Source organism: Pongo pygmaeus, chromosome 10 (assembly GCF_028885625.2).
Source record: "Pongo pygmaeus isolate AG05252 chromosome 10, NHGRI_mPonPyg2-v2.0_pri, whole genome shotgun sequence".
Taxonomy (NCBI): Eukaryota; Metazoa; Chordata; class Mammalia; order Primates; family Hominidae; genus Pongo; species Pongo pygmaeus.
In genome coordinates this window covers 118,522,398-118,549,335 of record NC_072383.2, presented here as the reverse complement: position 1 = coordinate 118,549,335, position 26,938 = coordinate 118,522,398, and the positions used below count along the sequence as shown (strand labels likewise).

The 26,938-nt window shown below is 43.8% G+C and overlaps 1 protein-coding gene across 11 annotated transcripts in view; it reads left to right on the top strand.

Annotated features, from left to right (window-relative positions):
- The window catches only part of CIT (citron rho-interacting serine/threonine kinase), a 189,838-nt gene that overhangs the window by 56,873 nt on the left and 106,027 nt on the right, over positions 1-26,938 (top strand). For all 11 annotated transcript variants that reach the window (XM_054443447.2, XM_054443446.2, XM_054443445.2 and 8 more), the window contains exon 10: positions 14,566-14,749. In XM_054443447.2, the coding sequence (XP_054299422.1) occupies positions 14,566-14,749 (184 nt within the window). The remainder of the gene's footprint in view (positions 1-14,565; positions 14,750-26,938) is intronic.

Here is a 26,938-nt window from a genome sequence, read left to right as displayed (position 1 = left end):
GGCAAATAATAAACCATGTCACACTAGAGAGTGATTTAATCTCTAGATCTATTTAAGAACATTTGGAATTATTGGATTTTTTTTAAGTGATGGAGTCTTGCCATCTTTGCCCAGGCTGGTCTCAAACTTGTGGGCTCAAGGGATCATCCTCCCTCTGCCTCCCAAAGTGATGGGATTACAGGCATGAGCCACCATGCCCAGCCTAGAACTGCAGGAATTTTTGAATTGATGATTCATTCTGATATTTGAATTTCTACAGTATGTTAAGTGCAATGTCAGGTGCTGTGGCTCCATTGATGAACACATTTGGGTATGGCCCTACCTTCAATGAATTTAGAGTCTAACAGCCTAACTGGTCTTTTGCTTGAATAGAGCTGTAGTCCTGTTAAATTGCTGTACCTCCAAATGGTGCGAAGTTTAATGCTTCGTAGGCCTCACCTCACTAGTTTGCTGAACCACATGTGCTTGATTTTTTTTTTTTTGAGACGGGGTCTCACTCTTGTTACCCAGGCTGGAGTGCAGTGGCGTGATCTCGGCTTACTGCAAGCTCTGCCTCCCAGGTTCACGCCATTCTCCTGCCTCAGCCTCCCGAGTAGCTGGGACTACAGGTGCCCGCCACCACACCCGGCTAATTTTTTTGTATTTTTAGTAGAGACGGGGTTTTACCATGTTAGCCAGGATGGTCTCGATCTCCTGATCTCGTGATCCACCTGCCTCAGCCTCCCAAAGTGCTGGGATTACAGGCGTGAGCCACCGTGCCCAGCCTCACATGTGCTTGATTTTAAGCAAAATACAGACCAAAGGCTGTGACCTGGTGATCCCTTCCCCACGTGCAGCGTCCTGCTAACCTATAACTCTCCCCATGTCTCAGATCTAGCCTGGGAAAGGACAATGTTGGATCCATGGCCCACTTCTAATCTTGGGATTTCTAGTCTCAAGATGAATTGAGAAGACTCAGGATGTGTCCTGTTTTCTGTTTATTTAGAACAGGGTTTCTCAGCCTTGGCATTGTTGACATTTGGGGCCAGATAATTCTTTGCTGTGGGGGCTGTTGTGTGAATTGCAGGATGTTGAACAGCATCGCTGTCCTTTCTCCATGGATACCAGTAGCACCCTCCCCCTGCAGTTGCAACAACCAAAAATGACTCTAGACATTGCCCAGTCTCCCCTTGGGGGCTACAGTCACCTTCAGTTGAGAACCATTGATTTAGAAGAATTGGCCAGGTTATTATCAGGAGAGGGAACATCACAGTAATCTGAATCTCTCAATACTGCCACTGTAACTGTTAACGAACAGCAAAACTATTACGTGGAGGCAGTAGGACCTTGCTACTCAGAGTGTGGTCCCTGGACTGGCAGCATCGGCATCACCTAGGAGCTTGTTAGAGCTTCAGAGACTCAGGCCTTCTTAGTCAGAAGCTACATTTTAATAAGGATCCCCAGGGGATTTCTGTGCATATTAGAGTTGTGAAGCCCAGCAAGAGGAAGAAATTAGATGCTAGCCTCAGAGTTTCTTGCTCATCTTTGTGGGTCTTCCTCCTTTTGTCTTCGGGCTTGAGGTATGGGGAGGCCACTTTTTGGCTCAGGACTCCTATGGGTGAATGAGACTGCTTAGAACTGCTGGGTTTTTGGCCTTGCTTTGAGGAATTTAAAGCTTTTCTCTTAGACAGACATTACATCCTTCATATACTTCAAAATGGTGGTTTGACCTAATCTCTGCCTTCTGATAGCAAAAAGACATTTCCTTGACTCCCCGAACCCCACTTTACTGTTGTCCCATATTGGATTTTAATTAAGGATGGAATAAGTGTTCTTCACTAACGTGTTTATACATGTATGATATTACCATGCCATTTATTGAGTGCCTACTATGTGCCAGGAGCTCTGCAAAGTGCTTTATGCTTATTATTGTTCCATTTATTCTTCCCCAAACCTCTGTGAGGCAGGTCCTATCACTAGTCCACAATACAAATGAGGTCATGGAGCCCGAAGTTGGCAGTGGTAGGAATCAAACTCAGGTCTCCCTTACTCTAAATTCTCTTTGCCTTTGTTTTTTTGAAAAAGTGGTATAGCCCATAGCAGAAAATTCATATTATACAGAAGGTTATATGGTGAAAAATGCCTCCTTCCCACCCCACGCCCAACCCCTCTCCCTCAAGCAAACCACTATTGTCAGTTTCTCATAGAACTTTCCAGAATATTCTATGCTCCTATAACACTAGCACAGTCTATCCTCTTAACAACATCTTTATGCTGCCTCCCAAGAATTCAGTAATTTTTTTTTTTTTTTTGAGATGGAGTTTTGCTCTTGTTGCCCAGGCTGGAGTGCAATGGCGTGATCTCGGCTCATCGCAACCTCTGCCTCCCGCGTTCAAGTGATTCTCCTGCCTCAGCTTCCCGAGTAGCTGGGATTACAGACATGCGCCACTACGCTTGGCTGATTTTGTATTTTTAGTAGAGATGGGGTTTCTCCATGTTGGTCAGGCTGGTCTTGAACTCCCAACCTCAGGTAATCCGCCCACCTCAGCCTCCCAAAGTGTTGAGATTACAAGCATGAGCCACCGCACCTGGCCAAATTCAGTAATTTTTATTGGCAGATTATTTTCCTGCATCATTGAAATGAATGAAGCAATCTTTATACTTCATTCATTTAAGCATGGCCCTACCATGCTTATCCTTCGAATCTGCCACTCAGCCATTGGTTTCTGATAAGCAGTGTTCTTCTCAAATGAAAACCCCTTATGGCTTTTTTTTTTTTTTTTAACAAGGCCACAGCTAATATCATGGTTTTGACATTATTTTTTCATTTATTTTATTTAGTATCCTGCCTTTAGAATTGCATTACCTCAATGGCTTATGCATTTTGTGTGTGTGTGTGTGTGTGTGTGTGTATGTATGTGTATGTATGTGGTATGTGAGCACGCACGTACGTATTTGTTTTGGGCCTTTTTTTTTTTTTTTTTGAGACAGTCTTCCTCTGTCAGCCAGGCTGGAGTGCAGTGGCACGATCTCGGCTCACTGCAACCTCCACCTCCTGGGTTCAAGCAATTCTCCTGCCTCAGCCTCCTGAGTAGCTGGGATTACAGGCATGCGCCACCACGCCTGGCTAATTTTTTTGTATTTTTAGTAGAGACAGGGTTTCACCGTGTTGGCCAGGCTGGTCTTGAACTCCTGACCTCAGGTAATCCGCCCGCCTTGGCCTCCCAAAGTGCTGGGATTACAGGCGTGATGTTTTGGGCCTTTTAAAGTTCATCTTGTTTGTGTATTCATTTGTTTGGGGCCTTTTAAAGTTCTTCTTGTTTGGGGCTTCCTGTCATTTGAAGGGTTATCTGGTCATGTTTTGTTTTCTAAGCTAGTTCCATGAAGATGGTAGACATGCTTCTCTGTTAGGCTTGGTTGGCCCTTAAATGTGTCTTCCTTTTGGACACTCACTTACTTCAGGGGCAGGAGGAAGTGGGGAAGAGGAGTTGGGTCTGTTTGAAGTATCAGCGTGGATGGGAAGGGGAGCAAGAAGGATGGGATGGTAAAGTAGTGATGGTAGAAATTCAACTTACTAGACCAGGAGTGTGTGGGCGCCACCTACTAAAACGAAAAAGGAGTAATGAAGAGCTATAGTCAGTAGCTCTTATAATCTCTTATGGGATATGTAGGCAAATACTTATGTGTCTCTTGGGGGCTGTTCTGTTTTTAGAAGATAAATTATTGGTAAGAAAAAATAGGCCAAAAAGAGCTAAATGCTTATGAATTAGGATTATAGGATTTTCCCCTGTTAGTCTGAATTTAGAAGGTACTTCCAGAGATGTCAAAAATATGTAATATTCTACTTTATTCCAAGATAAATTGAGGGCAACTGACTCTAGAAATAATTGCAATATTAAAAATATAACAATGAATAAATAGAGAAATCTAGATGAAAGGAGTATGAGGATAGGGAAATAATGTCAGGGTTAAAAGTAAAAACAAGGAAGTTCCTGTTAAATTGCCAAAGGAAGAGTGATTTGGGACTCTCAGTCTCCCAGTGACCAAAGCAGAAAGGAGAATATGAACAGCTACAAGAGCCCCATTCCATTGAAAAAAAAGTCCAGAATGCTCTGCTCAGAGGAGACCCAATTTTCTGAATACTGAGCCCTGAGGAATTTCATCACTGGGTTTCCCATAAATGAGACCCCCCGTGACCTGGTGGGCCCCATCCCTTGGAAACATACCCTGGCATTTCCATAGGACTGCTTCCTTCCGGGCCTCTTAGTGCAAGCCAGCAGTGCAATGCCAAATCCAAGTTTGGTAAATCAATTCTAAGTGAGATAAATTAATGCCTTTTTTGGGGGAAGATGGGAAACAGAGTGGGTTTGTTGGAGAGCCCGTAAATTGGAGTCTTCAACCCTTAAATTCTCACTTGCAGGAAAACCTTTCACAACCAAGCAAACGTGGAAATGATTTGGCCAAAGATTCAAAATTATATTAAACATCTGGGACTATATTCAGCAGCCAACTTTCTAATCAATTCTATGAGAGTGGTGATTGCAGTTATGCTCATTTTATGAGGGTGAAGTTTGGATAGAACTAAAAAGGGCGGTTGGCAGGAATCAAAAGAGATGAAAGCCTCAGGACAAAGAGTTAGAGGCCCAGGTGGTTCATGACTGAGAGTTTGGAAATGATTTCTGGTGTCTCACTTCAGAGAAAATAAATATAGCCAACTCTGTTCATCCGTGGTGATGGAACATTCAACTACAGCATTGGCAGTTTGGGATCTAAGACCGCCCTTCCAGCACTTCAAAATTCTGACTTATAAAGGACACACACAAAGAACAGATAGCCAGATAGAGACCAAAATACCCACTTTATTCTTGGCAGGGCAAGCACCCAGTAAGCTCTGATGCAGGGCTCTGGTAAATTTGCCCATCCTACCAACAGAGAGGAATGGTGGCCTTCCCTCATGAACAGGGTGGGGGGCCTTGCCACAACAGGGGGCCTGATGGAAATAAGGAGGACAAGAGTGTTCGTTTGGTTGAGTGCCTGCTACGCCTATGCCTAGGCAGTAAAAGAGGAAGTTTTAAGTTTGGCCCTTACTTTCAAGACATAGTAATTCTGCCTTCTAGTAAAACATGGCCAAATAAATGTCTACTTTTCATGAGCCAGATAACCTCCTTCTTCCTTATCGGAGGAGTGAGTAGAAGGGTGAGACTAGCCGGGTGCGATGGCTCCAGCCTGGGTGAAAGAGCGAGACTGCATCTCAAAAAAAAAAAAAAAAAAAAAAATTAAGAATAAATCTTTTCACTGTTGGAGAAAAGTTTTGAGAGGCCGAGGTGAGAGGATCACTTGAGGCCAGGAGTTCAAGACTAGCCTGGGCAACATAGCAAGACCCCTGTCTCTACCAAAAAATAATAATAAAAAAAGCTAGCTGGGTATGGTGGTGTGCACCTGTAATCCCAGCTACTTGGGAGGCTGAGGTGGGAGGATTGCTTGAGCCCAGGAGTTCAAGCTTATAGTGAGCTATGATTGCACCCCTGCACTCCCTCCTGGGTATCAGAGTGAGACCCTATCTCTAAAAAAAAAAAAGTTGGAGAAAAGGATACTAAAGAGGTAAAAGGAAACTAAAGAGATCGGGAAGGCAGCAAAGAATGAATCTAGTCTGATGTGTTATTGGGTGTAGGTAATTCTTGGCGGAAGGTGCTGAAAGGGAAGGTTGCCTGGGCCTACAGCAAGCAGGTGATGAACTAGCTCCTTTGCTATTATTTAAATGTGTCCTGGTTGGGCCAGATGTGGTGGCTCACACCTGTAATCCCAGCACTTTGGGAGGCCAAGGCAGACAGATCACTTGAGGTCAGGAGTTCGAGACCAGCCTCGCCAACATGGTAAAACCCTGTCTCTACTAAAAATACAAAAAAAGTATCCAGGCATGGTGGCAGGTGCTTGTAATCCTAGCTACTTGGGAAGCTGAAGCATTAGAATTCCTCGAACCCGGGAGGCGGAGGTTGCAGTGAGCTGAGATCACGCCACTGCACCAACCTGGGCAAAAGAGCGAGACTGAGTCTCAAAAAAAAAAAAAAAAAAAATTCCTGGGGAATATCCACCAGAGTGAAAAACTGGGTATATCCAAATTCAGCTTTGCAAAGAAATGCACTCATGACTAGTTGCAATTTGAAACGTTCCTCTTCTGAGTATTTCTAGTCTATGTAGGTGTTTCACAGATTGCTGAGTACCTAGACTGAGAGGGAGAGAAAAAAACAAAGTAAAGCTAAAATGTTAAGAAGTCTGGTTAAAGTGCAATCCAGAAGTGAGGGAAAGCATCTCTAAAAGTATGAATCTTTGGGGAAACATAAGTTGATTACCAAAAACTTAATATTAAGCAGCCTCATAGGAACATGGCTTTTGGGTATGGCGAGAGCCAGCCTAGAGCTCACATCTCCATTGAAATCCACCACCAGAGAGGTTATCTGCTTAGTTGTTGGCAGCCAGACCCTGGCATTGTTTAGATTGATTGATGGAAGACTACTTTGGGAATGCTGGCTTCCTTATTCATTGACTTTAAAGACAGCATTGTAAAAATTGATCACCAGCCCAAATCAATGTTACTCTGAAGTATTTTTATGACTTTTTGGGGAGGCAAAGAGATGGGATAATTTTTAGTTTATTTAAGTCTGTTGCAAACTGGATCTCCTTTGTTTTCTTTCTGAACTACCTTTTTTGTTTTTTTGAGAGAGAATCTTGCTTTGTTACCCAGACTAGAATGAAGTGATGCAGTCACAGCTGACTGCAGCCTTGACCTCCCAGGCTCCGATGATCCTCCCATCTCAGTCTCCCCGGTAGCTGGGACTGCAGATGTGCATCACCACACGCGGCTAATTTTTTGTATTTTTTGTAGAGACAGGGTTTTGCCATGTTGCCCAGGCTGGTCTTGAACTCCTAGACTCAAGTGATCCACCTGCTTTGGCCTCCTAAAATGCTGGGATTACAAGTGTTAGCCACCAGGCCCGGTCTTGAACTTCGTATATACAGTGTGTTGTGTGGGCAAGTCATGCCTGACCACTTCCTAGTGGGAGGGGAGAAACTAGGGGGCTTGTCTGAGGCTTTAGGCAATGTAATCTGTTCTCTTGGGATCAATTACTTATGTATATTTAGTAGCCAGCTCTATTTGCTGATCCCCTAATCTGTTCTCTTCGTTCATTCCCATGAGACTTCGATATGGGATATCTTCCTCTTCTTCCCATTGCAGCCTTTTCTCTCAGAGTTGTTCCCATAAGAGCTCCTATCAAAATCTCTGCTCTAACATCTGTTGTCAGATTTTGCCACTTTTTTTTTTTTTTTTTTGAGATGATGGAATCTCACTCTGTTGCCCAGGCTGGAGGCAGTGCCACCATCTCGGCTCATTGCAACCTCTGTCTCCCAGGTTCAAGGGATTCTCCTGCCTCAGCCTCCCGAGTAGCTGAGATTACAGGAGCACCCCACCACTCCAGGCTAATTTTTGTATTTTCTTTTTAGTAGAGATGGGCTTTCACCATGTTGGCCAGGTTGGTCTCGAACTCCTGACCTTAAATGATCTGCCTGTCTCTGCCTCCCAAAGTGCTGGGATTACAGGTGTGAGCCACTATGCTCAGCCACATTTTGCCACTTCTTTCTATAACCTGAATGTGGAAAAACTTAAACTGTCTTTCCTCCACTCTCACACCGCAACTGTCAACACCATAGAAAACTTCTGTGACCAAATATGTGGTCACCACCAAGCAAGCAGTCAGTTCTTCAGTGGACACCACTAGGTGTCCTCCAGTTCAGTTCTGGCACTATCCGCCTGGAGATAGGGCTCAATCCCACAGGCGGAGGGCTCAGTCCCCAAGAACGTCCCCTCTTCAGGCACCAGTTGCAAGTCCAGGCCTCTGGAACTTCTCACTGACTGGCTTCAAATTGGGGTTCCTACAGCCCCCTCTTTGAGTTCAATTAATTGGCTAGAGCTGCTCACAGAACTTGGGAAAACCCATTTACTGGTTTATTCTGAAGGACATTGCAACGGATAAAGATGAAGAAATGCATAAGGCGAGGTGTGGGGGAAGGGTTGCGAGCTTCCACGCCCTCCCTGGTCGCCCTCCAGGAACCTCCATGTGTTCAGCTATCCGGAAGCTCTCCAAACCCTGTCCTCTTGGGGCCTTTCATGGAGACGCCATTGGATAGGCATGATCAACAACCATGTAGAAATGGGATTGCACGAAAAGGCTATGATCTAATCCTCATAGGCTGAGTGAGGAATCCCAGCAAGGCCTGTTTGTTCAGATCCTTCTTGGCCTCTCTGTAGCATTAATTCCTCCAGGTTATGGGGCAGGACCCCTTCTGAAATGGGGTCTTCTGACCTACAATCAGACAAGGCAGAGGAAATTTCTTTATGGCCAGCTCCAAGTCAGAAAGGTGGGGGAAGATTAGAGTCCTGCCTTGAGTAGATGAAAGGAGGGCAGGAGGAGGTCAGAGAGAGAGAGATTCTGTTTTTCAAGGCCTGCTTCTAAAGCCTAAAGCACCCCTAAATAACAAAAGATTGTAACAAGGACTATGGGAGTCATGAGCCAGGAACCGTGGACGAAAACCTATATATATATATATATATATATATCTCATAATATTTCAAACCTGTCTCCTGTTAATCCCATCCTCTGTTTCTGTTATCATTTGCTTAGTGTAGAATTTGCCATGTTGACTATTGTAGACTTGTCTTTTAGAGTTTCTAGCACTAGCCTCTTCCACCCATCACTATTGAAATGATTGTATCCGTCTCAGTACTGACACTAACCCAGCACTCTGGTTTTACATCTGTCAATCCACCAAGACTTCACTTTCACTTTCTTCCCGGCCTCATTATTCACTACGCTCTTGGGCCATTGCTCTGGCTTCTGGGGCTTTTCTAAAGTAGCACTTTTCCCCACTCCAGCCCATGAAGGTACCTTTTAACCAGCTCTTGAGATTAAATCCCCTCCGTGACACTTTCCTGCAGGAACTTGCAAAAAAGTACTGCATTCCCCACTGGCAAAACTTGCCATCAGCCAGTTTATGTATTCTCTGCTTTTCACACCCATATCTTGACCTCTAAGCAACACACATATTCTCCTCTTCATTTATTTCACAGTTCTGTCTTCATAACATTGATAAGTATGATCACATTAGTGCTCTACATTTTAAGCAACTGGAAGATAGCTATTTTTTTGGTACTCTTCCTTTAAATTTGAACATAGTGTCTAATTAGTCAATTAACATTTTTTTAAAAGGGTGAGAGACATCATGGTAGAGAGAAGGAAGTTGAACGTGTTTTTGGTTGAATATTAGCGTGTGCCCACTGTATTCTAGGCACAGTCCTGATGCATTATAGCATCACACAATAATTATTTATGTGCCTTCATCCTTTATGACACAGTGCTGGCTCTTATTCATCTCCCATTTCTGCAATCCATGGTGATGATTAAAAGTCTTAGGAGTTTTACTAGGCTCAGTATTTTTTTTTTTTTTTTAATATGCTAGTTCTTCATGAATACATTGGGTACTCTGAAGCATATCATTTCCTGGGTTTCCTGAAGTGGTATGTTGCGTGGAATGGCACGTTAGGTCTAAATAATTATCCCCCAGGTAAGGTTCTTGTTCTCTTAAAAAATAGATATTAAACATTAAATAAGGACAGCCAGGTATTGTTTGAGGTGTTAGTGGGCTATGCTAAAAAATTAAAGGTGGGAATGAGGCAGCTGGAGTTCAAAGGAGCATGTTAGAAGGAGTCCCAAGAGGACAAATCCATTTGGTTCTTCTTTCCTTGTTTTTTTCCGAATATTTTTGAGGATGATAATTTTTTCCCCCCAAAAGCTTTTAATGAATGTTAGGATTAAAAAAGAGAGAGAGAGAATTTATAGAAGAGAAATTAACTATAGCTCCTAAAATAGCTCTTTGTTTCTGAAAGCCTTGATTCTGCTATCTTATAACTGAAAAAAAAAAAAAAAAAAAAACAACCTCAAGAAGTTACTTGTATAGCCTCTGCCACTAAGGAGACTGTGTTCTGATGTTACCTCAAACAGGCTGATTTATTAAAATATTTAAAAATATATATGGAAATATGTTTTTCTATTTTTTTTTAGTGGCTTTTCCCAGTGAACAATAGGTCTTACTATATGATTTCTTATTTGTCATTAGTGAATGTGGTGGGTATGTGGCAGCGGGGGGAGCTGATGGTTTCATAATACTGTATCAGAAATGATTAGTGTAGGTACTTATTAACATATTTCTCAGACAGAACAATCTCGACTTTTAAAACCTCTTCATTTAATTCAAACATCAAGTACCCTGTTTGTGGCCTGTGTTATGTTAGGTGCTCTCTTTACAAGACCTATTTTCTTGCTATTTAATTATATGTTTGCTTAGCAAATATTTACTGTGCACCTACTAGGTACCTGGCACTGTGCTGTGTACTGAGGTGCCATGTGTACCTCCATCAACATAGACTCAAGATCAATATGATTTCAGTGAGCTAAAAATACCTTTATTGAAGCAAAAAAAAATCACATTTTGTAAGGATCAAAAAAGAGACGTTTTATATAAGGTACAAGAAATAGAAGAATTATATCCCCAAGATATATGTGATCACATACTTGTTAGTTTTTGGACGTGACCAGATTTTACACAATCCTTAAAAAATGCAGCATCCAGATTTTAAAGTAGTTCTCTAATCTCTCTTTCTGTGCCCCATTAGATGTATATTGGATCTTCTCATTCTGTCTTTGTCTTCTGACCGCTCATGTTTTCCATCTCTTTGTCTCTGTGTGTTGCATTGTACACAAATGCTTCTTGAACTGTGGTGTGCCCATGAATCACCTGGGGACCTTGTTACAACGTAGGTGCTGATTCCATGGGTATGGGGCAGGGCCTGAGATTCTTAGAGAATTAAATTCTAACCAGCTCCTGAGTGATGGTGATAATGCCTGTGTATAGACCATAGCTTAAGTATCAAGGTTCTATGTGATTCTCTCAGATCTAACTGCTAGTTCACTAAGTTTCTCTTCAGCTGTATCTAGTCTGCTATTTAACATATTCAGTGAATTTTTAACCTTAAATTCAAGAACAAGATTTTTTATTTCTGGAAGTTCGATTTGGTTCCTTTCAAATGTATCTGGTTCTTTTTCAGTGTCTTGTTCTTTGATAAGAATTTCTACTAATTTACCTTGATAATAAAAATTTATTTTATGGCTCATTTTAGATTGTTCTTTTATCTGCAGTTTTTGGAGGGCGAATTCTCCCATTTCCTGTGTCTGTTGTTGTACCCGTAAAGTGTAGTTGTTGATTTTTACTTTTTAATTGTGAATTTATTTCTGGTAGGGATTGGAAGGAGAGTGTTGGGGTGGGGAGAAAATCCTGTGTGCCCTGGGTTGCAAAAACGCCCCCACAAGTTGTTCTCCACTTGTATCTGCCAGTCTCCAAGGGCTCAGTGATCCTGGACCGGTATTCATGTTAATTTCTTGAATTGTAACAGGATACTGTAAATGTGGACACTCTACCTGAGGTTACTGCTTCTTCCTATCTGCTTTACTTCTTTCCCACTCAAGGGCCCTGGACAAGGGTAAACATCTCATCACTTTCTGGAGGGCAGAATATTTCCAGTTCCCCCACTTCTTTTTGGCTTAAGGCTGTGGCTTTTTCCTCTGCCTGAATGTGGCCCTAAGAAGCCCTTCTTTTCAAACTTTCCTGTTGTACTTGACCGACTAGCTGTCTAGAGGTTTATATCCCTAGCTTTTAATCTTTGCTGTGAATATCTTACCTGTTACCAGCTAGTATATTTCACATTGACTTCTCTTTCCTTTTTTATTGAGATGGAGTTTCGCTCTTGTTCCCCAGGCTGCAGTGCAATGGCACGATCTCGGCTTACTGCAACCTCCACCTCCCAGGTTCAAGCGATTCTCTTGCCTCAGCCTCCCAAGTAGCTGGGACTACAGGCATGCGCCACCACATCTGGCTAATTTTTTTGTATTTTTAGTAGAGATGGGGTTTTACCATGTTGGCCAGGCTGGCCTTGAACTCCTGACCTCAGGTGATCCACCTGCCTCATCCTCCCAAGGTGCTGGGATTACAGGCATGAGCCACTGTGCCTGGCCTACTTCTTCTTCCTTTTAACTTGAAGATTATCTGCCCCTTTTTCTAATCTCAACCACATTAAGCTGGTTTTGAGCATGGCAAGAGTTTTATAGATGAATCTTATTTTATAGTACGGGATTTCAAAATCATAATTATTTCACTGAGGATGGCTTTTACCCTCCATTAATTATACTTCTCACTCAGAAATGGAATTCTATTTTGGTCTCCTAAAGATAAATTAGTACATAGTGGAAAGGAATTAAAGTTCTACTAGGAATTAAATGATATGATTAACACAAACATCCACATGGATGTGTCTCTGCCCTGCGCAGGAAAGAAGAACATTCAGTACAGATTCTGCTTATGTCACTAGCCTTCAAGACCTGCAGGTTCTCTCCTAATCATGTGAGCAGTAGCAATAATAGCAGGTCATCTTTGTGGAGTGATTACTGTATGCTAAGAACTGTGCTAAACACTTTTATATGGATTATTTTATCTAAACCTTCTAATAGTCCATTGAAATAGATATTGCCATGTTGAAAACTGAGGTTCAGAGAGGTTAAGTGACTTACCCAGTGTCACAGAACTAGTAAGTGGTGGAGCTGGGATTTGAACTGAGATTCCAGAACAATTGCCATTAACCACTTTGCTTCCATATTAGTATCATCTGCAAATCTCTCTCCATAAATTTCCTCAGTCTTTATCTGAGTTTCCTTATTTCAGGAAGGAAAACTTCTCTTTTTGATCCTTATGAAATACAATTTCCATTAAAACTTTTTTTTTGGCTATTAAAAAATGTACTGGATAATTGAAATCAGATTGGATTTGAGCCTGTGTTGATGGAAGTACACATGGGATGTGGGCTGAAGCGTTCAATCTAATTTTTCTTTCCATCAGCTAATTTTTAAAGTATTAAGCAAGTAGATTCTGACACTAACAGGGAAGATTTAAATTCTCTTGAGAGGCTGGAGGTGTTAAATAATTTTCTGGTAGTGCACATTTTACATCTTAAATCTTCCTCACTCTCTCACCTCATCTCAATGTACCTGAAGCTCTGAGAATGTTCTTTTGTACTTCTCAGGAACAGCCAGACCTCTGGCTTCATCTCCTCTCCCCTCCACATCCCTTTCCTGTTCCAATTACTTCCCAGCGCCACTTGGATGTTGTTGTCATCGGGGAACTTTGGAAACAGCCAGATTTTTTTGGAGTCTGTAAGCAGAAAACAGACTGCTTGCTGCTCATATCTGGCACCCAGCTTTGTCCAGAAAACGAGGAGTTAAAAAGAAGTCTGGGCTGTGAAGGGCTGTGACAACTGTCCTAGGGGGAGCTCTAGCGAGCCCTGGCGGGCAGTGACTCATGCTGCTCTGTCACTGGGATCAGCACTGGCCCCTGGCACGCAGGCGGCAGCCAGGTGGGGTTACAGCCAGAGCACGCACGCATGCACGGAGCCGGGAGCATGCAGCCTGCACTGCGGGGGATGTGATGCTCTGCTCTCCAACTCGCCTGGCTGGCCCGCCACAGACGCCTCAGCTTGCAACCATGGTAACGCTTCTGGCTGGGGACACCCCTGGGAGCCCACCGCGATGGGCAGCCTCCTGGTGACTGATGGACGAGTGTCCACCTCCCTGACCGAGAGCGCTTAGTAGGTCGGCAGGAAGTGGAGAGGATGTAACACGCCCCCAGCCGGGAGTGAAGCCCTAAGGAGGTAGGAGCCGCATATGTCCATCCATGCATTCCCACCGTCAGCGCGCAGGGGTGCTGTAGATCACCGGTAGGAACTTTATTTGGCTGGTGCTTCATTATGCTGATTAAACTGCAGTGGATTTGATGGGCATGATTGCGCTGGGGAAGATGCATAATGAACTAAAAAAAAAAAAAAAAAAAAAGTGGTTAATAAGATCTCGGAGTCGACTTGTCCGGGTATGAATGAAGTAGACTGCAGTGGTATCCTAACAGGAGTTCCAGAACCTCACACATCCCTTTTCCTGGTCCTTCCTCTCATCCCGATTAATCCACGAAATATGGAAGTTCCATCTTATTTCAACGATTAGTGCTAATCATTAATAATTTAGACCTGTCTGGAGGAGGGAATCCGTAGGTTTAGGTCTCCTAGCATCCTGGCACTAGCCAGCAGCTGCTCTGTAGGAGCCTTCTGGAAACAGCAGGAAGGAGCGGCTTCCCCACGAGTTTCCCAAGTGCTTTCGTTGGCCCAAGTGCTTTCGTTGGCCCAGGTGACCTGTTTGAGTTTGCTCTTCAGTTTACCCCAGGCGGGAAGGCAGCCTGTCTGCGGGTTGGTGGCCATGTTGGCAGAGAAGGGGTTAATCTCTTGTTGCTGTAGGAGCTGAGGTTGCCAGCTAGATTGAAAGCAGGCGCTGCAGTGCCATCGCCAGCGCCGAAGGAGTAAGACGATCTTCTCCGCAACAGTGTTGAATCCGGCTGAAATTTTTTTCCTCCCCCCCTCCTTTCTTGTTTTTCTTTAACCAGCTCCTCCCCCCTTCGTTCCCACCCTCAAGTCTGACGATGACACCTCCAATTTTGATGAACCAGAGAAGAATTCGTGGGTTTCATCCTCTCCGTGCCAGCTGAGCCCCTCAGGTTTCTCGGGTGAAGAACTGCCGTTTGTGGGGTTTTCGTACAGCAAGGCACTGGGGATTCTTGGTAGATCTGAGTAAGTGAAAATTTGACTTTCTAAAGGGATCTGCATTGATGCAAGGCTTTTGGAGCCAAAGGTGGTGGTGGGGGGTGGGGGAATAGGTGGGGGAGTGCAGTGGAGGGAAGCTGCTAGTCGCCTGCGTTGGGAAAGCAGTCTACCTGTTAGGGCTTTGCGGGGGTAGCCAGTTAATATTCTCATTTTGCAGTGTGTAAGGTACCTGTTCCTGTTTGTGGTATGATAATTGTCAATTGGGTACTTTGGGTTAGTTTTCCAATCTTTGGTCTTCTTTAAAGGGGAGAGAGTGGGAGATTTCCAGCAGTGCAGATCCCCGGTCAAAGGAGAAATGTGCAGGAGTTAAGATGAGCTGCCCATCTATCTAACCATCTATGTATCTGTCTCTCAAGTGGGTGGATGGGGGTTGCTATCTTGGCGTATAAAGAATCCTAAAAACCTTGTCTCATAAGCTAGAGGTTTCCTGATGGGTTTAACTGAGCTGCAAGTGGCTGAACCAGAGCTCTAGCAGAGAGATGGTGCTCGGCTCCTCTCCAAGTATGCTGCAAGATCAGGGATCTGGCAGCTGAGCCTCTCTGAGCTGGTGGAGCGCTGGCGGCCAGAGAAAGCCCCGTTACTGTGAGCCACTAGGAGGGAGTGTGATGTAGCCGAGTCATTGATTCACAGAAACTGGGCTTCATAGGGGGAAAAAAACCAGGAGACTAGAAAATGGAAATATAAATATCACTGTAAACCTCTTGACCTGGTAGGTCTTTCTCCATTCTCATAAAAGCTATTGAAAAATGCATTAACATAGCACTTGGAATTAGAGGGTCCAGGCTTCCAGGAGCCTCCTGGAATTTCTGTAAAATACAGTAGCTTCTGTGGATGTGGGAGGTCAGTATCTTGCCTCATTCTCTCATGATACAATGACATTCTGTTTTCAGAGGAGTGAGTTCCCCAGAAGATCTTGGACTGATGGTGTTATTTGCTAGCCACCCTGGTCCCTGCACTTTCAGGTTCTCAGAGGGTAATGTTGGGTTAGTTGCTGCCCACTTAGGAGACGAGCAGAATTTGATATTCTTCTTGGCAGCATCTCTCCCTCTTTGTGGTATTTGTAGCTTAGATATCGATTTATAGGGATGTCATGTTAGTTCCTGGATGGTGTCTCCCCATGGGTGCTATTTTGACAGTAACGTTCCTGAAAAGATTTCAGAGTATTGTGGGGAATTGGGCATTTGATACGAAATAAGGTTGTGGGCTGTGATTGAATGTGAGAGAGGTTTTTATGTTGCAAGATGTTGAAGTGGTCTTTCTTGATCCCCTCTCTGGGGGCTGGGTTTCAAATTCGGGTTGGATTTTGGTAGTGTTAGATGTGCCTCTCTGTCTGATTTGCTCCACAACCCCAAAGCAATCTGGATGGTGGTGGGAGAGGCAGAGAGCTAACTAGCTGTTGAATGTGCCATCAGATGGGTTTGAAATGGCTCAGCAGGATTGGGAGGTTTTGCCATTGGCATCAAAGAGCAGGGCAGAAGAGGAGGCCTGATGTTGAAGGATGCATGGTTAGTGGGCAGCATAACCTTGACACACGCAGCACACTGAAGGTCACACATTGGACTGGAAGGACATGTGTGGAGAGTTCTAGTTCTGGTTAGCAGTGGGCTCGCTGGGTCAGAATGCAATCTTGCTTAGGGTGTTAGTCAGTGATCTGAAAGACCAGGGAGGATTCGAGGGAGTTAGATTTCAGGGGAAAAGGCAGAATGATATGGGAGATCTTAGGCATTGCAATTCATCTGAAGCAGTGTGTGATTAATTGCTTATTTTTCAGGAAGACTCGAATGACATCTTTCTGTTTCTCACAGAAAGCTCAGTTTAGGGAGCTCTCTGACAAGGACATCTCAGTATTAAGGCTGAGGCACTTGATAAATATTTGTTGATTTAATTTACTCATGATCCCTTCCTCCAGAAGTGTTTATATTGCTTATTGTATTTGAAGATGTGCTATCTCACCTCTGGTAGTTTAAACTATATCCTTAGAGCACAAAATGAGCTGCTGTTCCTGACCCAACAGAATGTTTAATAAGATTCTTATTTCAAAAAAGGTCCATGCAAATAAAACTGTGTATTTCTTATTTGGACGATGGCATCAGAGTATTCCTATCGTTGGGGAACTTTAACGTTTTTTCAAAGCTTGGCAACGGGGTTGGAATCAGAAAGATTTTCTTTCATCTTGTGTCTTGTTATGTGATGTTGCTATTGGACTTGGCTACTCTGCTGTAGGCAGCCCTGTGGGTGATACCTACAAGTATCATTTTAGAAATTCATCCACCTGTTGGATGTAGATGACCCTGGACATATCAGATTGTGATTAATTAGAAATCTAATTAAAGAGAGGCAGTGATGAAATTACTTAGCAGCTCCTGCAGTTTTATTGACAAAATTTACTTGGAGAGAGGGGGAGACATTTTCTGGGGGTACCACCTTTGCCGCCAGTGACCCTGTGTTTCTCCCTGAGTTTCTTTTTCTTTTCTCACCGTTTTCAGCATCACAGGTTTTTATTTACACACATTGCTTACCTGTGCTGTTACTCGTTCTTCACACCACTGAGGAAATTGCAGATGCTGCTGTACTGTGCTAGGTAAATTGACCTCAGATTTGTTACCAGTGAATTGAATAAAATGTTCGGAGGTGGAGCTGAATGAACGAGGAGTTTTTGTGGAGAAATTGGCAGTGAGAATGATTTAAATTCTGTGATAGCTCCTCGTTTTTTGGGATCCTTATTTTGGGACCCCAGACTATTTTTAAGCCATTGAGTGCATCATTATTTTAGGCTGAGCAAGAATCTTGATGACAGCGTTTCAATGGCTGAGGCGTAGTGGGAGTTCCTTGCAGCTTGAGTTGGTGGGAGCTGGAGAGTTTCTAGAGAACTAGGTTTGGTTGTCTTTGGGGTGGGGTTATGGTGAAGTTAGTCTTGGAGAGTGAGTAGCTGTCTGATGCTTCTTTTCCTTTTTAACCAGCAAGAACCCAAACCGAATCCCCAAGCTCTGAATGCCTGGCTGTTCCTCTGAGCCTTTCTTTGCTTGAACTTGACAATAGTAGGGTAGTAACAGAAAACAGCATGTTAAAGTTTTAAAAATAAAATAGATCTCAGCTCTTTTCCTTCCCGTTAGCAAGGGGTACATTTATTTAGGTTTTTCCTTCTAGATTGAGGCACTGTCTCATTTAAGTTCTTGGTGAAGCCGTGCATTTCTGCAAACCATAAGTATAAACTCTAGAACAGGGGTGTCCAATCTTTTGGCTTCCTTGGGCCACATTGGAAGAAGAAGAATTGTCTTGAGCCACACATAAAATACACTAACGATAGCCGATGGGCTAAAAAAAAAAAAAAAAAAAATCTCATAAAGTTTTAAGAAAGCTTACAAACTTGTAAGTTTTCAGCCACATTAAAAGCCATCCTGGGCTGCATGCAGCCCCTGGGGCCGTGGGTTGGACAAGCTTGCTGTGGAAGGTAAAAATCAGTTGGTTTTATGTTTTTGTTTTAAACATGCTGGTTGTATGCTTTTGGAAGAGTTGGAGAACACTGAGGGTAATGGGATCTTGATGGGGCTGGAATCTGTGGGAAGATGGTGTCTGGGTAGGCTGTTTTTAGGAAGGGGCGCTCTCTTCCTTTTGATTCAGGGATTTTTCCTTTCTTTTCGGGTGGTTCTGAAAACACAGCGATGGATCCAGCCATTCAGACACCATGGAGGAAGGAAGAGTGGCTGTTGCCATTGCTTCCCAAATTTTCGGGGAACCAGTTTTTGGTGCCTCTTGCTTGCTCTACTGGGGCTTCTCTGCATGTCAGTTTCTTCAACTGCGAAGTGGAAGGACAGCGATACTTTTCTTACAGGACTTTTGCGGGGTTGGATGAAATACGTAAAACACTTGGTCTAGTACCTGGCACATGGAAAAGCCTTGATAAATGTTCACTGTTGTTATTTTTGTTATTACTAATACACTAGTCCATGTATGTATAGTGTCCTCCTATACACACCAAGAGAATATGGAAAGGACTCAGCAATGATTAGGTAGTCCAAAGTCATACCAGATTGGAAACCAAGCTTCCCAGGCCCTGGGACTTTTCTGCTAGAGACACTTCATGGTTCTGACCAACTACAAAGGGTTAATATGCAGTTGCCAAATACCTGTTGGTAAAAGGTGGATGTTGGGGAGGAGTGGATTGGGGAACAGAATTAGAAGGTCCAGTCCCAGAATGGGTACCTTCCCATCAAGTTGAACAAGTCAAAGCAGGTTATGTTGAAACAACTGAGAGAAAGTAAAGCAAACACCGTTGCTGCAGAATATCATGGTACAAATTGGACATCTTTGGGAGTAAGCAGAGTAAGGCAAAATCCAGTGAGGGACACTTCATGGGTAATGCCATTTCACAGTTCTTGTTAAATTGCATTGCTGATCTTCCTTGGAATGTCTGTCCATTCCCCCAAGTAGACTGTGATCTCAAGGCAAGGCTGGGTCTTATTCATCCTGGTTTTCCTGGAGCAGTAAATACTTGTGCTGGGACTGGGCTTATAAGCATACTAATGGAAAGTAAAATATTTGGGTTGGCTTTTTAAAAAGACAGTGGATTTGGATCAGTGGAGAGGAAGGTAGAGGGAATTTCAGGTGGGCAGGGTGCTAACAACAGCCCATCCTTACAGGGCACCAACTACGTTCTAGGCTCTGTTCCAACCACTTTACACAGATTAATTCATTTAAATTCCACAACCAGCCCAAGAGGAAGGTGCCATTATTATTCTCATACATGTGAGGAAACTGAGGCGTGGGGAGATCAAACAACTTGCCTAAAGTTATGTAGCTTTGAGTGGCTTAGCTGAGATTTGAACCCTGTGGGTATAAACACCACAGACGGGAAATTTGTGTGGTGTACCCAGGTTCATGTGCTTGTCAGAAACGGAAGCCATTTGTAGAGAATCACGAATGATGAGGTTGGGGCAGGGTGTGATGGGAGCTGACAGGCAGGTCTAAATGCTGGGATTCATTTTCAGTCTCTGTGTTTATTGAGTAGGTAGACTGTATAGCTCTTGGATTTCTCAGATTTTTTCCTCTTTTCATTTAGAGACTCTTATCTGGTGTGTGTGTGCCCGCACACATACATAAACCCACGCGTATATACTCTTTCCCTGAATGTTCTTATTTGCTAAAGCTTAAGCTTGGCAAAGAGAGGAAACTGCACTGACCTTACTCTCCACCATATCTTCAGGCTGATCATACACAAGTTGCTTAATAAGCATTTGGTTAATCCATCTAAATCATTCTTATGGCCGCAACTCTCATTTTGTTGATGACTCTACTATCTATGTCTATTCACATCTACATTTTGTACTTTTGTTTGTCTCCCATCTGTCCTGGGATGGCTGATACCAGTGGAAGACAGCCTGAACTCTCCAATCAGTCCTGTTTCCTTTTTATGAAATACTTGGAGGTTGGAGGATCTTCCCTTAAAAAGTATTTTCCTTTCTACATCCAGCCAAAGGCTCTTGGTCCTTGTGCTTGCTACCTAGATCCCTATTGGAAAGAGTCTTGCCTGCAATTTGATTTTTTAAATAGCAGCAATAACAGAGTCTTCTCTGCTACATGAAGGCATGCATCTGCTGTATTTCCCAGACAAGTTCAAAAACCTTAACTAGCTTCTGCCCATGGTTATTGCTCTCAAGTGCCTTGTGTTGTTCCCATCCCTTCATTATCTGGATTAGATGTTTAACATTCGCCTCTGTATGTTGTGTTGGATTTTCTCCTCTCCTCTTGCTCATTCAATTTCTTCCTTCTCTTAGCCAAGCACAGCTTGTTCTCCTACTTGCCTTATTCTGTTCTCTATTTAGACTGTGCGTGCCTGCCTTGCAGCCCTGGCAGGACCATTCCACCGCCTTCTCATTTGTCTTAAAGATACCTTTAGGAAATCTAATCCAGACAATCCTAGCCCAGTCCTGAAGATTAGGCTCCAGAAGATCTGTCAAGTGTGTTTTTTGCTGGCCTACACATGCTAATTTGCATGGTTGCCTGGGATCCCTTAAGAAGACAGTCATTGACTAAATGGCGTTACATGTTCCCAAGCTCTGCGCCAGTCTGGCAACTCTTCCTTTGCCTACGTGAATTTCTCCCAGTTCTTTTTGCTTTGCTTGCTGTTCATCTCCTGACCTCTCTCCGACAAACTTCCTGAAAGAAGAGCCTGCACTCAACACCTCTTTTTTCCACCTCTTCAATAATACTGAAATGACTGTCTCAGAAGCCGTTGATTATACCTAACCACCAAATCTGGTGATTTCCGTCTCACCACTTGATACCATTAATACTACATTTCTTCAGGACAACCTTCTACTTTCTTCTCTTCTGTATTATGGACACTTGGTTTCCCTCCTACCTCTCTGAGTGTCATTCTCTCTCTTTTGTGGCTGCTATCAGGCTCTTGCAATGTACGTACCATCTCCTGAAGTTCCATCCTCAGTTATCTTTCTAGTTGGTTCTTGGTGATCTCATTCAGTTCCTTGACTTTAGTTCTCACCTCCCCATGGCCTGCTCCCATCGTACACTGTGTTCCTCATCACCAGGATGTTTTACCAGTTTCTCACCATCCCATCCTCTGTTCCCTTCCTACATAGACAGACCCACTCGCTCGCTCAGTAAGCCACTAGGTGCTAGTTTTGGCTTCCTCATTTTATGCAAGAAACTACCACCTTCCCTACCCTTCTAGGCAAGAAAGCTGAGTCATCGTAAATTCTTTTCTGCCTCCCCCGCCATCCCATCAGTTGCCAATTTCTCCAAGTGGTGCCTCTAGGATGACACTTGCATCCATGCCCATCTTTCTGTCCTCACTGACACCCATCATGGACTCTTGCTTGGACTATTGCAGTAGCCTCCTCACTGATTCCCTTGCCTCTGGTTTTCCTGGCTGTAATCCATTCTCCACAAAGGGTGGAATTCTTCCAAAGCATAGGTTGGATGATGTCATTCACCGGCTTACACCTTCACAGCATCCCAGTGTGCTCAGAATTAATGGCTGCTCCTGAACTTGGTATTCAGTCTTGGTATGCCAAGACCCCAGCCTGCCCGCTCATTTGTGTCTCCTTCTTGTCCCCTACTGAATCACTTCAATAGTGTTGTCTGGCCAAGCTGTTCAAGGCTCATTAAGGACAGGACCAGGTCTTCCTTCTTTTGCCTGAAACAGTGCCTTGCCCCTGGCAGGTCTTCAGTGAACATTTGTTGAATTGAATTAGACTAAAATGGCCAGGGATTATACCAATTCCTTCTGCACAGTGTAGACAACTGCTAATGGAACCTGTTTTCTGTAGAGCACTTCTTGTGTTCCCAGAACTATGTGAGTACTTTATGTGCATTATCTCATTAAATCCTCACGATCTCACTGTAACTCTACGAGGTAGCTGGTATTATCCCCATTTTACAAATGAAGACACGGATTCAGGAAGATTAGATTATTTTCCTGAGGTTCTGAAGGTAGAAACACATCTAAGACTTGGAGCAATATCTGGTTGCCTCTAGACCACTGTACTATCTACCCTGCCTCTAAGAGTCATGACTTTGCTAGGTTATGCAGGAGTTATGGACTTGTCTAATAATAAAGGTAAAATAATTGGTTTTACTGAGAATCTACTCTTCCAGGTACTATTCTGAGTGCCTGACAAGCATTCTCATGTAGCCCCAGCAATAACTCATTATTTTACAGGTAAAGAAAATGATGATCATGATGCTTGGGTTACTTCTTAGGTTCACTCAGCTCACACCTGGCAGAGGGTGGTCAACTTTTCCAAGTTTTAACTTATTTATTTATTTATTTTGAGACAGAATCTCTTTCTGTTGCCCACGCTGAAGTACGGTGACACAATCTCAGCTTATTGCAACCTCTGCCTCCCAGGTTCAAGCGATTCTTGTGCCTCAGCCTCCTGTGTAGCTGGGATTACAGGTACCTGCCACCACGCCCAGCTAATTTTGTTTTTGTATTTTTAGTAGAGGCTGGGTTTCACCAAGTTGGCCAGGCCTGTCTTGAACTCCTGACCTCAAGTGATCCGCCAGCCTCGGCCTCCCAAAGTGTTGTGATTACAGATGTGAGCCACCACGCCTGGCTCAACTTTTAACTTTAGAACTGATATAAATATGCCTATTTTTTTGGGACTGACTGTAGCATACCCATTCAAAGTCCAGGCTTTGGAATCAGACAGACGTGGGCTGAACTCTGGGTTTCATCCCTTGCTTGTTGTGTGAATGAGACATTTCACTGCTTTCAGCCTCAATTCCCTCATCTATGAAGTGGAAGGTGTAAGGTCGCCTATCTGATAGGTTTGCCATGGGGACATGAAGCGTACTTAGTGTTGGTGCCATGAGCAGAGTGAGTGTTCATTTCATATTCGTTAATGTTATTTAGGTCCGAGGACGGGTATGGGGTGCTTTTGACTCTCTTTTTCTCCCTGCTTCCACCTTATAAAGACATCTTGCTGGTTTCTGCCCATTGAGAGAATCCAGCTCCATGTGGGGGGCCTGACAGATGTCCTAATATCTCCATCCAATTTTGCACTCTGAATGGAGTCTGTGATGTATCACTTCAACCTGCACTTTCTATAAAATGCTCTCCAGGCTTCTGGTAGGATCCAGTGCCAGTGGGAAGTGTGCATGTTCCCAGCCTAGATGTCACATGCTCCCACCCACCCTGGAAGCACTTGGGTATCCCCTGGATGGGTAAGTCTGTGTGTCATTGTGACATTCCTGTCTCAGAACCAATGCTGGGCATCTCTACTGCAGGTGCTGGAAAGCTTTTTCATGCCAGCATACATGCAGCACACTTCTCATTTTGGATTCCTTTATCCCACGGTGACCTTTAAACTGGCTGCCTGGGGGCACAGAAGTACTGATACACCATTCATTTATTTATTCATTTATTCATTCATTCATTCATTCACTCAACAAATATATTGTTCTAGTCCTTAAGGCACAACTCTGAGCAAGACAGGTAAGGTCTTTACTCTCAAGAAGCTAGCATTTTGTGGGGAGAAACAAAGGAGAAATAACTACTGTGCACATGTGAGGCAATTGCAGATGGTGGTCTGCAGAATCGGGATTGAGACTGCCTGGGGGTGGCCACTTTAAACTGGGTCCCCAAGGAAAGGTTCTCTGAGCTGAGCATGATTATTTGTTCAAGAAGGTTGAGTTGCATCCCAAGGTGACACAGCTTTTAAGCCCACACTGAGCAGCTCTGAGGTCCTAGGGGCTGTTCGAGAACCTGGGATATAGCACTGACTATGAGACAAAAATCCCTGTCTTCATGGAGCTTACATGATGGGGGCAGATTCACATTCATTCATTGGTTCATTCATTAATTAATTCATTCAGCTATTTGAGAGCTTACTATGTGCCAAGCACTTTCTAGGCACTGGAGAAGTAACAGTGAATGCAAAGGAGCAAGCATCCCTGCCCACACAGAGTGCATTCTTCCAGAATGTCAATAAGGAGTCGGTTAGCAAAAATAAGTGGGAAGAGTATTCCAGAGAGAGGAAAAAAGGGCAAAGGCCCTGAGGCTGCCACTAACCTATGAGTGCTCAGTGAACAGAAGGCATGTTTGGGTAGGGGGAACTTAAGGATACACAAGGAACGTGGTCTGAGTTGAGGCCATCAGGGCCTTTAGGTGTGGACTTTGCTCTAAATTGCACTGAGTAGGAAGCTTTTGCAGGATTTTGAATAGGGACGTGGAATATCTGGGTCTTATTTCACAAAGTGTGCCTCTGACCATTGTGTGGAGGGTGGATAGTGAGGGACAAGAGTTGGATCCAGGGAGGTAAGTGTGGTTATTGCAGTCATCCAGGTGAGAGGCAATGAAATTAACCTGCAAAGTGAGGCACTGGCTTAGAGGTGGGAACTGAATTAAAAATCATGGGAGTAGCTATTCTTTTATTAATAGCATGATATTTGATAAATGATTCTGGAGCTACATATTAATCATTTCAAAGCAAGTGCTCTAATTTAACTAGAGACCACTGCTGGTTGTGTGTGTGAGTGCGTATGTGTGTATGTATATGAGTATGTGTGGTGTGTGTCAGTATGTGTGTGTGTGGTATATATATAAATATATATATTGTGTGTGGGGGGGTAGGGGGGTGCCCCAAAGCTGGACAGACTGACTGTCTTTAGGGGAATAGTGTTTTTGATATTTCCAGGTGTTCCTGATGGGCACCATTGTGTATTTTATTTTATTTTTATTTTATTTTTGAGACGGAATTTCACTTTGTTGCCAGGCTGGAGTGCAGTGGTGCAATCTTGGCTCACGACAACCTCCGCCTCCCAGGTTCAAGCAATTCTCCTGCCTCAGCCTCCCGAGTAGCTAGGACTACAGGCGTGTGCCACCACACCCGGCCACCATTGTGTATTTTAAAGTGTGCTTATAAAATTAGTTCAGAGGCCAGATGCGGTGGCCCACGCCTGTAATCCCAGCACTTTGGGAGGCCGAGGCGGGTGAATCACAAGGTCAGGAGACCGAGACCATCCTTGCCAACATGGTGAAACCCCGTCTCTACTAAATATACAAAAAAAATTACCTGGGTGTGGTGGCGCGTGCCTGTAGTCCCAACTACTCCGGAGGACGAGGCAGGAGAATTGCTTGAACCTGGGAGGTGGAGGTTGCAGTGAGCTGAGATAGCACCGTTGCACTCCAGCCTGGTGACAGAGCAAGACTCCATCTCTAAATAAATAAATAAATAAATAAAATAAGTTCACAAATTTCAGAATGCTCAATCTTAAAAGCCAGTATATTTTTGGAAACGGTATGCTGATGAGTTTTTTATTTTTTGCAGCATATTACATCTTGCAGTTGCATGTATTTTTAGTGCTGTTGGCCAGCACTAAAGGTGGTGCCCTCAGCTGAGCTAATTTTGAGTCCCCTCATTTTGGCATCAAGTATACCCATTCTTGGTTATCCCAAGAATATCTGGGATTTGTGATCTGTGTTATCTGTGGTTTGGTGGCGTATTTTGCAGGCATAGGGTCCTATTCCTAAGGGAATAAATGGATGGCTTGATGCTTAAGCATGAACTTAATCATCACAGTAGTGATTAGAGAGTATTCAACACATACACTTGCTTGTAGGAAGGAGTACACATTGTATTCTCTTTTGATATGCAATATTCTATTCATAGCCCTATTAAGTGATTTTTTTTTAACAAACTTATATGGATTATTTACAGGCACATCATCGGGAAAACTGCATTTTATAATTTTCACTTAAATGTTGAGGTTACATGTAAAGCAATTTTTAGGTCACATCTAATACATTTTAAGAAAACATGTTTTCCTGTTAATAGTGGTAATGACCAACCCTGCTCTTTCTTCTGTGTCATATACCATTATCCCTATTAATACACTTGGGCTTCTATAATTATAAAGCAGATGTGTATATCAGGGAGAGAGATGTTGATTTCAGAGTAAGTTTTTCTAGAAAATAGAAGCTGGAAAAAAAGGAAAACCCAAACTTGGCTTCGTGCTCGAAGAGACAGCACTGCTGTGTGTGGGCGGGTGGCTGCGTGCACCCGCTGCTCAGAAGTGCCTTTTCTCTCCATGGGGATAACTGGCTGTGTATCCGAGATGTGGCCAGGAGTAGGCAAGCAACGTGTGGGCAGGCTGCATGTTCTTTTATTAGCATCTTCATTGTACTGCATCTTGTCGAGCCCAGAGCATGAACTGGCCTGGGTTTCTGATATCTACCCTGCTTCCCACCTGATTACTCCCTGAACCCTAAAGTGAAGGAGGGAGAGTTGCTCTTGTGGGGTGAGCTTTCCCTAGGGTGGCTGTGAACCAACCTGGCATGTGGATGTCCTTGGGTATCCAGAGCTGTCCTGGACTCAGGCTTGGAGTCAGCTTCTTAGCACTGAATGCAGCCAGTCATGGATGGAGGTCACCATATCTCACACGTTCTGTTCTCCCTTTCCTCCATGACCTTGCAGCTCTGAGCCTCTGTAGCACTTTTCTTGAGTGTGTCCAAGGCCATCTAGCCAAGAAGTAGCAGAATTGGGATTTGAAGCCATGACTCTTCGGTGACAGAGCCTCAGCTTTGAACTGGGGTTCTACTGCCCGGCACCCCTGCACAAATCATGGTAACGTGGTAGGAGAACATAGAGGTATAGGGCAAGCCCCTCCTTAGTGCCATTAATAATACCCATC